Here is a 14589-nt window from a genome sequence, read left to right as displayed (position 1 = left end):
AGCTACATGTGCAGAGAGCCGGAGCCGGCAGCACAGGCAGCGTGAGAGCTGCGGAGGCTGGTAACTAAGGTAAATATCGGGTAACCACCTTGGTTACCCGATGTTTATCTTAGTTACCAGCCTCCGCAGCTGCCAGACGCCGGCTCCTGCTCCCTGCTCGCTTCATTTGTCGCTCTCTCGCTGTCACACACAGCGATCTGTGTGTCACAGCGGGAGAGCGCCTTTGAAGAAAACGAACCAGGGCTGTGTGTAACGAGCAGCGATCTCGCAGCAGGGGCCAGATCGCTGCTCAGTGTCACACACAGCGAGATCGCTAATGAGGTCACTGCTGCGTCACAAAAAGCGTGACTCAGCAGCGATCTCGGCAGCGAGCTCGCTGTGTGTGAAGCACCCCTTACTTCCCATTCTGTGTCACAACCCTGAAACTGTTGTAACTATTGTCACAATCATTGAATGGTCTTTTTTTTTCTTTATCCTATGTTGTCAAAAATACGGTTTAATGATTTTTCACCATAAATGTGTCTAGAGGAGCTGGATAACAAATAATAAAACAGTTTTATCCAAATGTGTCATTCAGTGTTATAAGAAGGGTGACTAATAATCCATTGGGGCACAAAAAATGTCAAATTTCAAATCTATTTTTTAAGCTGTTGGGTAGAAGGATAAATATATATGCTTCAAACTAGAGGATTTGTTTAACAGATATATGTCATTAACATTCTAACCTCATTCTCAATAACTTTTTCAGGAGGATGAATTTCATTTGTATCAAACGCATTGGTCATATCCCAGCCATTAACAAAGCCAACATTGAGGTCCTTGAACACTATTTCCATGATGAAGTAATGTAGAGAAGCGTGAAAATCACTTATTGTTTCAAAATGAATCAATATGGAGCTTGTATTCTCAGTCTTAATTATCACTTTCGTTTCTGGGCTCCTAATAAATAAGCGCTCTATTGCACGACGTATATTATAGAGTCTCCTGATGAAATAATGAATGGGATAAGCTCTAAAATGTATCCCAATATGTATTATAATTACAGTTCGCTGGTCTCCTCCGATTAAATCAATTTCACGGGCAATGGTGCGCTCCTCTTTAAAGGACTGATATGAGCCAGTAAGGAATGGGAACGTGTGCCTTTTCCAAGATATTTTCACATTCTTCTTCACATCCAAGATCAAAAGCTGACGTGCCCAGTTGTCATCATAGTGTTTGAATGGTGTCAATGCTAAAAATAAAGATATGGTATTAGTGACAAAGTTTTACAAAATATAATTATAAAAAAAATGTATATTAGCATAAATTTATTAGTTCCAATTTTGTAGCAAAAAATTCTTTGACTGTCCCATTTATCTGAATGGGTTCTTTAAGAATTCATGTGCTTCTTTGATTACAAATAGTGATGGACGACTAATGAAATGTTCAGATTATTCATCTTGAATATTTTATACTATTCAGGTCTTCATCATGAATAACGAATCTAATGCAAGTGAAGGGGAAACTCAAATCATTTTCCGGTGGATCCTCCCAGAATGTCTGGTGTTGCTGTAAACATGCTGAAATGGATAGAAAAGTATTGAAATTGAATGAGAACAGCATGCAGAAAATGCCTGGATGTATCTCTGAAACATAGGTCACTTCTGGAAACAATGTTATCAGAGTATTATGCCACTTTGACATGCAGTCCCCTGCCTATTTGTGATAACCATTGCAGGTAAAGTAGACAGCTGTGGGCTGCAGCCCCAGCTGTGTGCTTCATTTTGGCTGGTTATCCAAAATAGAGGCTTGCCCACAACGGGTTTTTTTTTTTTATTATTTAAATAAATACGCTGACCGAAAGAGAATGAGGTAGACAAAGTGGAGTAGTAGTAGGAGGAAACGTGGGCAGAGAAATGTACACTAATCCTTGGTAGTATTAGGACATGCATTAAAATGTTTTTTGCCTAAGGCACAGCCCACACTATGTTACACCCTGTTTTTCAAGTTTCCCCAACAGAGCCTAATTTTCAGCTCTTGTTGTGTACAGTATAGAAGTTGCAGTTAAAAAGCTCGTAGTTGGATTTGTGATTGAGCTGGTGATCTGCCATATAGACTTGCTAGTGCCATTCCCTGTCATTTACATTTAAAGTGGCTCACCCATGCTGCTCAGTGTGTATCCCGGGAATCTGAAGCATTTATTTAGAAAAAAGATATTGTGTTACAGTCAGGGGAGGGGCAGCGAGCATCCAGGGGTGGACCCACTGGACCATGCACCAGACTCCCCCTATACAGGGATTGTGTGGTGCACCGACGGAAGTCCTAAATGCACGCCAGCTAGGGACCTGTAGAGATAGTCTCTTAATGTCCGATTTTGGAATACTCAATTGCAGCAGCATGGAGATAGCAGCACAGCAGTGAAGGCTTAGATGTAGCGGTACAGCGGTGAAGGCTCAGATGTGACAGCACAGCGGTGATAGTTCAGGCATAGAGATTAGATACACAAGACTGGTACAAAGACTTGACAGTAACATACAGGGACCTGAGAACTAGCAACACACTAGAGGTAATGTTGCTCAGGCATCTCCTGTCAGAGGAAGCAGACTTAAATACCTTTAGGGTAACAGGTGACCTGTGGAATTGCTTCCGGGTAATGGGACGCCAGCTCTTTAAGAAAGGGGGCGTGATCGTGCGCGTGTAATAACCTACAGGTAACGGGATACGCAAGGACTGCACGGAACCACGGGGTTAATCAATGCAAATTTAATAACGTATTGCACAACACAGGTGGAGGAAAAGTGCGGGAAAGGAAGGGGAGAAAAGCGGGAAGGTGCACAGCAGTAGATATAATGTAATATACATACAACTACTTTGAATAGCTTGTCAAGGGTGGGAAGCCTCAGATTGTACTCCCAAAAGCAAAACACAAAAATCCTTATTGAGCAAAAAAACGCAGGGTCCTTGTTACCTTACTCGTATAACACAGTGCAGAGTCTTTTCTTATCTGTCCCTAACTAAAAGTAGTTTGCACACTTAATTGCAGGTTTCAGCGTGGGGTATCTCATCACCGTTGGGACCGTGTTCCGCCGGCAGACACCTGTAAAGTTCAGTCTTTGTCCCGGATCTGTAATTTGCCCGTGCTGTCTGGCTCCTCGCTCCACATCCAGCCTTTCTTGGATCTGTGTCTTGGGGAGACGCCACGCAACCCTCCCAGGTACTTGGATCTCGGTAAACAGGCCAGACTGCAGCCTTCTATTTTACAGCACAGCCGAGCACACTCCTCTCTGCCCAAACAGCCACACGTAGACCCCTCCTCCTCCTGTTCCGGACTGTACCAAGTCACTTGGATCAGCAGGGGCTTTTGCCCGCTGTTCTCTGTTTTGACAGCAGGTGGCAGCATAACACAAGGAAGTCCACCAGTCTTTTAACCCATATATATAAATGTTAACAGGTCTTACATTTCCCCCCCTCTTTAACCTCGGCCATCCCGGCCGATACACTCCTGAGGCACTCTGCACAAGGGCACACGGTGGAAACTCCTGCCCTGCTTCACAACCTGTTGCTTGGGAGCCAATGTATTAAAACAGGATCCAGTGACAGAACACACAAATTCATCTGTCAAGTACCGATCAGGGGTATACTAGCATTAGCCCGCTCAGTCCGGCGTGGCACTACGGCTAAGTCACCAGATATCAGCGCCGTATAAGGGAGTACAGTATTCTCGTCCCCATCGCTGGAGATTGGGGACTCCTGCTCTGCAGGGGTGGCACCTGTGTCTTGAATGGATGGTGGTGTGGATCTCTCCCAGTCTGCTGGGTTGGTCGGGGCCTGCCATCATTCTTCATCGTCAGAGACCTCTTCGAGGGTAACAGGGACGGGCACGGGCACCGTCTCCGAGGTACTTTGTCTGGTCCTGTCTTCTGAATAGCAGGGCCTCAGCATATTACGATGCAGGATGAGGGTGCCGCCTCTTTGCTCGCCTCTCACTTCGTATACTGATCCATGGGGCGAGATTTTTCTGATCACAATGTACGGCTCTTTTTTCCAGCGCTCGCTCAGCTTGTGTCTCGGGTGTTTCTCTGCAACTAGTACTCTGTCTCCTGGCAAGAACGGGGTTTCACACACAGGTTTCCACTGCGGGTGTGTCTTTTCTTGCAGCCACTTGGTGACAATTCGATGGATAGTCTCCAGCCGTCGTCGGTGACAGTCAACCCAGGAACCTACGCTCTGACCTTCACTGATCTCGGGGGGAGCTAGGTTCAGCTCTTCAATGCCTCTTCCAGCTCTTTCAAACAGTAGCACGTATGGGGTGTACCCAGTGGTGGAGTGGACACGATTATTGTACGCCCACATGAGTTCTGCGAGATAGCCAGGCCAGTGATTCTGACGATCATCCTCCAATGTGTGTAGCATTTGTAGGAGGGTCCGGTTAAATCTCTCGCAGGCTCCATTGCCCTGTGGATGATAAGGCGTAGTCCTAGACTTCTGCATTCCGTAAATCCTTTGCAGCTCTCTCATGACACCGCCCTGAAAGCAAGCCCCTTGGTCGGAATGTATTCATTTGGGGCAGCCGTACACCCGGATAAAATCATCACTGATGGCTCGAGCAGCTGATTCAGCCGTCTGATCTCTGGTGGGCGTCACCACCGCAAATTTGGAGAAGTGATCTGTCATCACAAGGCAGAACTGATAGCCCCGGTGGGAGTGGCCAATCTTCAGATAATCGATTATGAGTACTTCCAACGGCTCTTTGGTTACAATAGTCTGTACTGGTGCTTGCTGTGGGGGAGCCTTACTTAACTCGTAGGAATGGCACGAAGCATCTGAGGACAGTATACTATTTTTTGCAACCACTGGTAAGTCTTGTCCAGTCCGAAATGGGCTCCCTTCTCATGCGCCTCTCGGGCCAATGGTACTGCCATCTTCTGGGGTATCACTACTTGCCACCGTACTTCCAACTCCGTAGCTAGGTGCACCTTCCGATACAGCATCCCTTCTTGCACCGACAGCTTATCCCACTGGCTGAGAATCTGGAGGGCCACGTGCGACAGCGTGGCCCGTATTTCCTTTCTAGGCTTGCGCTGCTAGATCACCCACTCTTTCACTTGAAGCAGTTCTGGGTCAGATGACTAGATTTTCACCCATTCCTCTCTGGTTTGGCCAAGCAGGTATGATGTCGTGCCCGACGTAATTTCCAGCATACGAGCCTCTACCACTTGAGCGGTGAATTTACTGAAGTCTGGAATTTCGTCTTCCTCCAACTATTCATCTCTCTCCCCCACTGGGGCTTCGGTGGTAACACGAGAAAGGGCATCTGCATTCTGATTTTCATGCTTAGAGCGGTACTGCACATGATAATTGTATCTGGAGAGTCGTGCCAGCCACCTCTGTTCCATTGCTCCCAGTTTGGCGGTGGAGATGTGAGCCAGGGGGTTATTATCCTTATACACTTCAATTTGAGCTCCCGTGAGATATTCCGAGAACCTTTCGGTTATTGCCCATACTAGTGCCAGTAACTCCAGCCGAAAGGAACTGTAATTCTCGGGGTTGCGCTCGGCTTCTCGCAACATCCAACTTCTATATGCAATCACCCATTCTGTACCATTCTGTACCTGGGCTAGTACTGCACCCAGGCCGTAGAGGCTCGCGTCTGTATACAACCGAAAGGGGAGGTTATAGTCTGCATAGGCAAGCACAGGGGCGCTAACCAAGGCCTCTTTCAATCGGTGTAAGGCTTCTGCTTGTCTTGGTCCCCAGCAAATTTTCTGTGCTTTTGGTCCTTTCGCAGTCCCTCGGAGCAATTCGTGCAAAGGTTCTGCCTCCTTCACGAAATCTTTGATAAATCAACGGTAATAACTGGCTAGCCCCAGGAAAGCTCGAACCTCCCGCACTGTGCTGGGTGTGGGCCATTGTAGCACTGCTCTCACTTTCCCATCGGAGGGCTGTACGCCGGCTTCCGACACCTTGTGTCCGAGATATTCAATCTCTTCCTGAAAGATCCGGCATTTTTTTTGTTTCAGTTTAAGCCCATGAGCCTGTAGCCACTGAAACACTTGGCCCAGGTTTTCTAGATGTTTCTCGAAGGTTGCAGAATACACTACTATGTCGTCCAGGTAAATCAACGTTGCCTGGAAGTTCATGTCTCCAAGGCAACTTTCCATGAGGCGCTGAAAAGTTCCTGGGGCATTATTTAGTCCAAACAGCATGCGATTGAACTCGAAGAGTCCCATGGGTACAATAAATGCGGTCTTGGCCTTGTCTTTCTCTGCCACAGGGACCTGCCAATATCCGCTGGCCAGATCGAGGGAGGAGAAGTAACATGCCTTTCCCAGCGCCGACAGGGACTCCTCTATCCGGGGCAGAGGGTAGGAATCACGAACCGTACATCCATTAAGCTTGCGGTAGTCAACACAGAATTGGGTAGACCCATCCTTTTTCTTGACCAGCACGATTGGGGCAGCCCATGGACTCTGACTTTCTGTTACCACCCTGCTCTTCAGCATTTGCGCCAAAAGCTCTTTTACCTCTTGGTAGTACTTTGGGGGTATTTGTCTGTACCTTTCCCTGATCGGTGAGGCATCTCCCATGGGTATTTCGTGCTGAATCTTGTCAGTACAGCCGAAATCTTCTGCGTGACAGGAGAACGTGGCTTGATTCTCCCAAATAAAGTCTTCTATGGCTTGGGCTTGCTCCAAAGCGAAGGGGCTCAGGTTCACTCCCATCTGCCCTAAGATGACGCGACTGTTCCATAGAAACAGCCCAAGTCCAGGCTTCCCCTGCCATGGGCTGCAATTCAATCGATTCTGCCGTCGCCACCTCTTCAGGCGCCAGGTAGACATGGGCCAGAACAACTCCCGAGGTCAAGGTGTAGGCCTGTTCCCCGGTGTTCACGCAACGGAAGGGACTCTTCTATTTCTTACTGTTGCTAAAGTGCGAGCCACCAACAGTTCGTCTCCGTTCTCTTCACCACAGTAAGGCTCCACCAACACCTCCATCCCCTCGAGTGTACGGTGGGCCCCGACTGGCAAGGTGAGGACTGTCTCACGATTTGGAGGTAGAGTAATTGTTGTCTGTCTTGGGGCTCGAACCCTCCCCACTGGGTAGCGGCTCCCACCATTCCTCCACAGTCCTCTGGCACAGATAAGGTGTTGGAAGACCTTTTGGGCGGGCCTGTTAGCAACTGTCATCTTCCAGTAATCACAGCCCCCCTTGTTGAAGAGCAACTGGTCTAATTCTTTCAGGACGTTCATGCCCACGATAGCCGGCACCTCTCTGTCGAACCGGCCCTCTGTTAACCCAATCCCTTTTTTGCCTAAGTTCTGGCCACAGGCACGTATGTTCATCCAGAATGGGAAGATTGTTTGCAGCCCTCAGTTTGATATGTGCCATTTTGTCAATGGATACAGTTTGTCCAAAATGTTGGTAGAAGAACTGTTCTGGCATGGTGGTCACTTGGGACCCAGTATCCATCAGGCATCTTACTTCTTTCCCTTCAAATTCGGCTGTGATTGTCGGCGTGCTGGCTGCTATATCTTCAGGGCGTTGGTTTTCTCTAAGCTCAGTTGGTCTTCCCGCCATGTGCCCATCCATGGAGGGAGGCACTAGTTTAACGGCGGTCTTTCTTGAGACGTTTTCCTCTCCGGACAGTGTCGGAATAAAAGGTTCCGATTTCCACAGTTCCAACACTGGTAATCTCCAGCGGGTCTCGATCGTCTCTGTTCGATCTGTCCCCTCTCTTCTTGATAGGTATGCATGCGGGCATTTGGCTGCGGTGCTGTCGTTCTTACTTCTGACGCCGGGGCTTGCATATTCTTCAGCAACTCTTGTAGAGCAGTAACAGTCTCTTGTAACCGATCCACTTTAGCCTCAAGTCGGCTCGGTTCTCGGTTTCTCTCACTCGGGACTACCTTATGCATACAAACTTCTCCCCAGGCGTTCTGCGGGTCGCAATTTTAAGTTTGTGCGCGGGAAATTGCTTCTTCCAATATTTCCTGGAAAGTTAGTTTTTTTTCTACCCTGAGCCGTTCATGGAGGGCACCTTTGATCTTGGGGTTATGTAACCCACGGAGGAATTGATCTCGTACGGTACGGTCAGCATAACCGGGGGTTTGTGCTAGCTCTGGCTCTGCTGTAAGCATTTGTCTCATTATTCTCTGGAGTGCATTTGCATACTGTGGCAGACTTTCTTCTTCACCCTGCAGCCTGTAGAACAGTTGCGCCTGTAAATCTCCTGCTTCTGGTTTCCCACCATACACTCTCTCAAGAATCTTCACCACCTGCTCTAACGTCTTTTGTTCACTCTCAGGGCGCAATAAAATAGTCTCTTGAGCATGGCCTTCAAGGGCAATGAACAATATCTCCCCTTGATTTTCTGCGGTTACTCCTGCTACTCTCAACATGCCCCTCACTCTCTGCGCCCAGTCATGGAGAGGTACATTGTTGCCAGTAAATTTTGGTATATGGGTCAGCATAGCCCCCAGGGACAGTTGCCTTGCTGGTATTCCCCCATCAGGTTGCATTAGAACACCTCCATCAGCGACACCCCCCTGTCCATCCATTGTTCCGTACCAGCCTGCGTATCCTGCCGACTACGCCAAATGTAATAACCTGCAGGTAACGGGATACGCAAGGACTGCACGGAACCACGGGGTTAATCAATGCAAATTTAATAACGTATTGCACAACACAGGTGAAGGAAAAGTGCGGGAAAGGAAGGGGAGAAAAGCGGGAATGTGCACAGCAGTAGATATAATGTAATATACATACAACTACTTTGAATAGCTTGTCAAGGGTGGGAAGCCTCAGATTGTACTCCCAAAAGAAAAACACAAAAATCCTTATTAAGCAGAAAAACGCAGGGTTCTTGTTACCTTACTCGTATAACACAGTGCAGAGTCTTTTTCTATCTGTCTCTAACTAAAAGTAGTGTGCACACTTAACTGCAGGTTTCAGCGTGGGGTACCTCATCACCGTTGGGCCCGTGTTCCGCCGGCAGACACCTGTAAAGTTCAGTCTTTGTCCCGGATCTGTAATTTGCCCGTTTTGTCTGGCTCCTCGCTCCACATCCAGCCTTTCTTGGATCTGTGTCTTGGGGAGACACCACGCAACCCTCCCAGGTACTTGGACCTCGGTAAACAGGACAGACTGCGGCCATCTATTTTACAGCACAGCCGAGCACACTCCTCTCTGCCCAAACAGCCACATGTAGACCCCTCCTCCCCCTGTTCCGGACTGTACCAAGTCACTCGGATCAGCAGGGGCTTTTGCCCGCTGTTCTCTGTTTTGACAGTAGGTGGCAGCATAACACAAGGAAGTCCACCAAACAGTCTTTTAACATATACAGTGCCTACAAGTAGTATTCAACCCCCTGCAGATTTAGCAGGTTTACACATTCGGAATTAACTTGGCATTGTGACTAGAGTTGAGCGCGGTTCGCGGTTCTCCAGTTCGCGGTTCGAGTGATTTTGGGGGCTGTTCTAGATCGAACTAGAACTCAAGCTTTTTGCTAAAAGCTCGATAGCTCTAGATACGCTCGAGAACGGTTCTAGCAGCAAAAAGCAGGGCTTTTTACAGCTACAGTGTGCAGGAGCCATCGCTGGCAGCCTGCCAGAAGCTGGTAACCAAGATAAACATCGGGTATCCAAGCAAAGCGCTTTGGTTAGTAACCCGATGTTTATCCTAGTTACGTGCAGGAAGCCCACACTTCCCCGCTCAGCTCGCTCCGCCCCCTCCTGCCCGCGGCATGTACACACGTACACACACACACACACACACACACACACTCTGCACACACACTCTGCACACACACTCTGCACACATGGTCCCGCTCGGCTTACCTGCGGTGATGAAGTCCCGCCATCCCGACTAGAGTTGAGCGCGGTTCGTGGTTCGTGGTTATCCAGTTCGCGGCTCGAATGATTTTGGGGGCTGTTCTAGATCGAACTAGAACTCGAGCTTTTTGCAAAGCTCGATAGTTCTAGATACGCTCGAGAACGGTTCTACCAGCAAAAAAAACAGCTAATTCCTAGCTGGCTTTCCGCTGTAATAGTGTAAGTCACTCTGTGACTCACACTATTATGACATTTCAGTGTATAGTGTGCGGGAACAGCGCATTCAGATCACTGCTGTATGTATAATGGCTGTATGTATAATTTTTTTTTTTTTCCTTGTCTTCCTTCCCTAAGCGCGCGCGTGTAGTGGGGAGGGCCAGCATGTCAGCCAATCCCAGGCACACACACAGCTAAGTGGACTTTTAGCCAGAGAAGCAACGGCATGTGTGATAGGATGTCCATGTCACATGTCCCTGCATTATAAAAACGAGTATCTGCCCATCCGGACGCCATTATCTCTTCTGCGTCCTTGGTGTCAGACATCACTGGTGCAGCTCCTATCGCCGATACAGCTGTATTACGCTCCATACACAGCGCTGGACAGCTTAGGGATAGCACTTTCTATCAGTCCTTTTAAGGGCTCATACCGGCAGGGTCAGAGCCATAGGTGACAGGTCCTGAAAACAGAGTTTAAAAGCTACACAAGATGACAGCGTCTGTGTAGCTAAGGTCAGGGATTTCCTCGCTGCATTTCCCCATTAGGAGGGATAGAAAGGCAGGCTTCCTTTCCTCTACCCAGAGACCCACAACCCTGCCACTGTACCCTCCTGCCCTTTGCACACTCCAACTCATTGTTACTAAGCCATTATACTAGCAAACACTGAGTGAACTTAGTGGCATCCTAAACGTGGCTATTGGACTTCTGTATAGTCCGAGTAGTGCACAGATATTTGCAGCACGTCTGCCTGCATTGCACACTCCAACTCATTGTTACTAAGCCATTATACTAGCAAACACTGAGTGAACTTAGTGGCATCCTAAACGTAACTATTGGACTTCTGTATAGTCCCACTAGTGCAAAGATATTTGCAGCACGTCTGTCTGCATTGCACACTCCAACTTATTATAACTAAGCCATTATACTAGCAAACACTGAGTGAACTTAGTGGCATCCTAAACGTGGTTATTGGACTTCTGCATAGTCCCAGTAGTGCACAGATATTTGCAGCACGTCTGGCTGCATTGCACACTCAAACTCATTATAACTAAGCCATTATACTAGCAAACACTGAGTGAACTTAGTGGCATCCTAAACGTGGCTATTGGACTTCTGTATAGTCCCAGTAGTGCACAGATATTTGCAGCACGTCTGGCTGCATTGCACACTCAAACTCATTATAACTAAGCCATTATACTAGCAAACACTGAGTGAACTTAGTGGCATCCTAAACGTGGCTATTGGACTTCTGTATAGTCCCAGTAGTGCAAAGATATTTGCAGCATGTCTGCTTGCATTGCACACTCAAACCCATTATAACTAAGCCATTATACTAGCAAACACTGAATGAACCTAGTGGCATCCTAAACGTGGCTATTGGACTTTTGTATAGTCTCAGTAGTGCAAAGATATTTGCAGCACGTCTGCCTGCATTGCACACTCAAACTCATTATAACTAAGCCATTATACTAGCAAACACTGAGTGAACTTAGTGGCATCCTAAACGTGGCAATTGGACTTCTGTATAGTCCCAGTAGTGCAAAGATATTTGCAGTACGTCTGCCTGCATTGCACACTCAAACTCATTATAACTAAGCCGTTATACTAGCAAACACTGAGTGAACCTAGTGGCATCCTAAACGTGGCTATTGGACTTCTGTATAGTCCCAGTAGTGCAAAGATATTTGCAGCATGTCTGCTTGCATTGCACACTCAAACTCATTATAACTAAGCCATTATACTAGCAAACACTGAGTGAACTTAGTGGCATCCTAAACGTGGCTATTGGACTTCTGTATAGTCCCAGTAGTGCTCAGATATTTGCAGCACGTCTGGCTGCATTGCACACTCAAACTCATTATAACTAAGCCATTATACTAGCAAACACTGAGTGAACTTAGTGGCATCCTAAACGTGGCTATTGGACTTCTGTATAGTCCCACTAGTGCACAGATATTTGCAGCACGTCTGCCTGCATTGCACACTCAAACTCATTATAACTAAGCCATTATACTAGCAAACACTGAGTGAACCTAGTGGCATCCTAAACGTGGCTATTGGACTTCTGTATAGTCCCAGTAGTGCACAGATATTTGCAGCACGTCTGCCTGCATTGCACACTCAAACTCATTGTTACTAAGCTATTATACTAGCAATTTATGCTGCCAGTTTAAGGGCCGTAGTAGCATTGTCAGGGATATTTATTCTTTATTATTCTGCTGTTAATAAAGCTAGACCACCGCTGCAATCTACACCACCTCTCAATTTTTACTACCACATTTTCAGTGCACAATCTTGTTGCAATCAACATGAGTGGCAAAATGACAGATGCTGGTGGAAAGGGGAAGAGGCGTGGTGGAAAAGGAAAAAAAGGGTTTGTCCGTGGGGAAGGTGGAAAAGCTCCATTATCATCTGCTGAAGATAGCCCATCTACCAGCAAAAGTAAGATGTCTACTACTTACCGTGGACAATATGATGTGCTCCCTTTTTTACGGACACGAACAACAGGAACAAAGGTAGATGATGGCCAAAAAAGGAAAATTGCTTGAATGGATCTCAAGTGGTCCAACAAGTGCCCTCTCAGCCACTTCAAGTACCGCATCCAAAAAACAGCAGTCCTCTGAGTTGTCATCCCAATCAAACTTGCTTTCTCCCAGCTCTGAAGTCTCCATCAGCCCTGCACAGTATGGTGGAACTGAGATGGCTGAGTCTGCAGAGCTGTTCAGTCACACTATAGCCTGGGAATCAGAGGTCTGCTCCCAAGCTACAGTGAGTACAGACCAGGAAATGGTCTGCAGTGATGCCCAGAACCTTTGTGACTCTTATTCAGGCCGTGAGGACCAAGTTTCTGAGCATAATGTTGACCCTTTGTCACAAACTGTAACACCTGTGGTTATAGACAATGAGGAACATACTGATGACGATGAGACGCAGATACCAGATTGGGATGACAACTTAAATATTCGGTCAGGGCAAGAAGAGGCTCGGTATGAGGGGGAGGGGAGTGCAAACACAACAATTGATGATGAAGTTCTAGATCCCATCTACTGTCAACCCCCAGTCAGGCACTCGAGGAGGTCAACAGAGGCGGTGGAGGAGGATGCAACCGACGACGAAGTTACCTTGCGCCTTCCTGGACAAAGTCGGAGCACTGGTAGCACGTCTACAACTGCATCATCAGCCACCACTCTGCCTCTGAGCACTAGTCGGGGGGGCTCAGCAGGTCGCATGCCCTCTAAACCTTGCCTAGCCTGGTCCTTTTTTGACATAGAAAAAGATCGCCCAAATTATGTGATGTGTAAAATTTGTCGTGATTCTGTTAGTAGAGGTCAAAACCTCAGCAGTTTGACAACTTCTTCCATGAATCGTCACATGAATAAATATCATATGTCCCAGTGGGAAGCTCACCGTGCTGCAATGCGGCCTAGCGGAGCGAACCATCCACGGCCTGCCCCTTCCAGTGCATCCGCGCGCTCTTTATCTTCTAGGACTGTGGGGACAGCTGTCACACCTGGTTTTCCACGCACAACTTCCACCACTGTAACCGCAACAGGCAGTTTGCTTGGTAGGTCGTCAGTTGGTTTGGAAGGGGAAACAAGTGAGTGAGTACAGCTCTCTCAGACATCGATAGCACCAACGTTGGATGAAGGCAACATCATGTCTCCGTCTGCACTTTCCTCACAAACCTGCATTTTTACAGGGACACCCTACTCAACACCATCTACACACAGCAGCCAGATCTCTGTCCCTCAGATGTGGTCAAATAAAAGGCCATTTCCTGTGACCCATGACAAAGCTAAGAGGTTGACTCTATCCCTCTGTAAGCTCTTGGCTACCGAAATGCTGCCTTTCCACCTAGTGGACACACAGGATTTTAGAGACCTTATATCCATCGCAGTGCCCCAGTACCAGATGCCCAGTCGCCACTACTTCTCTAAGAAAGGTGTGCCCGCGCTACACCAGCATGTCGCACACAACATCACCGCTTCCTTGAGAAACTCTGTGTGTCAACGGGTGCATTTCACCACCGATACTTGGACCAGTAAGCATGGACAGGGACGTTACATGTCGCTGACTGGGCACTGGGTAACTATGGTGATAGATGGTAAAGGGTCTGCTGCACAAGTCTTGCCGTCCCCACGACTTGTGTGTCAATCCTCTGTCTGTCCAAGTTCCGCCACTGCTTCTGCCTCCTCCACCTCATCTGGGTCCTCCACCTCCGTCCCAAGCCTGCCTGGTCAGGCCACCAGCGTTCTCACTGCACAGAAGGAATCACGCACCCCTCATTACTATGCTGGCAGCAGAGCGCAACGGCATCAGGCGGTCTTTAGCTTGACATGTCTTGGTAATAGGAGTCACACAGCTGAGGAGTTGTGGTCAGCTCTGCGGTCCGAGTTTAATAAATGGTTGTCTCCACTCAACCTGCAGCCTGGTAAGGCCGTGTGCGACAATGCTGCAAACCTGGGTGCGGCCCTTCGCCTGGGCAAGGTGACACACGTGCCTTGTATGGCTCACGTGTTGAACCTTGTTGTCCAGCAATTTTTAACACACTATCCCGGCCTA

The 14589-nt window shown here is 47.9% G+C and overlaps 1 protein-coding gene across 1 annotated transcript in view; it reads right to left on the bottom strand.

The window, feature by feature from the left end:
- Positions 1-695: 695 nt before the first annotated feature.
- The window catches only part of LOC142257043 (NXPE family member 1-like), a 266013-nt gene continuing 252119 nt past the window's right edge, over positions 696-14589 (bottom strand). Inside the window, exon 5 of the mRNA XM_075329096.1 lies at positions 696-1231. Coding sequence (XP_075185211.1) covers positions 696-1231 — 536 coding nt within the window. The remainder of the gene's footprint in view (positions 1232-14589) is intronic.

The sequence above is a fragment of the Anomaloglossus baeobatrachus genome, chromosome 11 (assembly GCF_048569485.1).
Source record: "Anomaloglossus baeobatrachus isolate aAnoBae1 chromosome 11, aAnoBae1.hap1, whole genome shotgun sequence".
Lineage (NCBI taxonomy): Eukaryota > Metazoa > Chordata > Amphibia > Anura > Aromobatidae > Anomaloglossus > Anomaloglossus baeobatrachus.
Note: the sequence above shows the minus strand (reverse complement) of the source record. Positions and strands in the feature narration are given on the sequence as shown.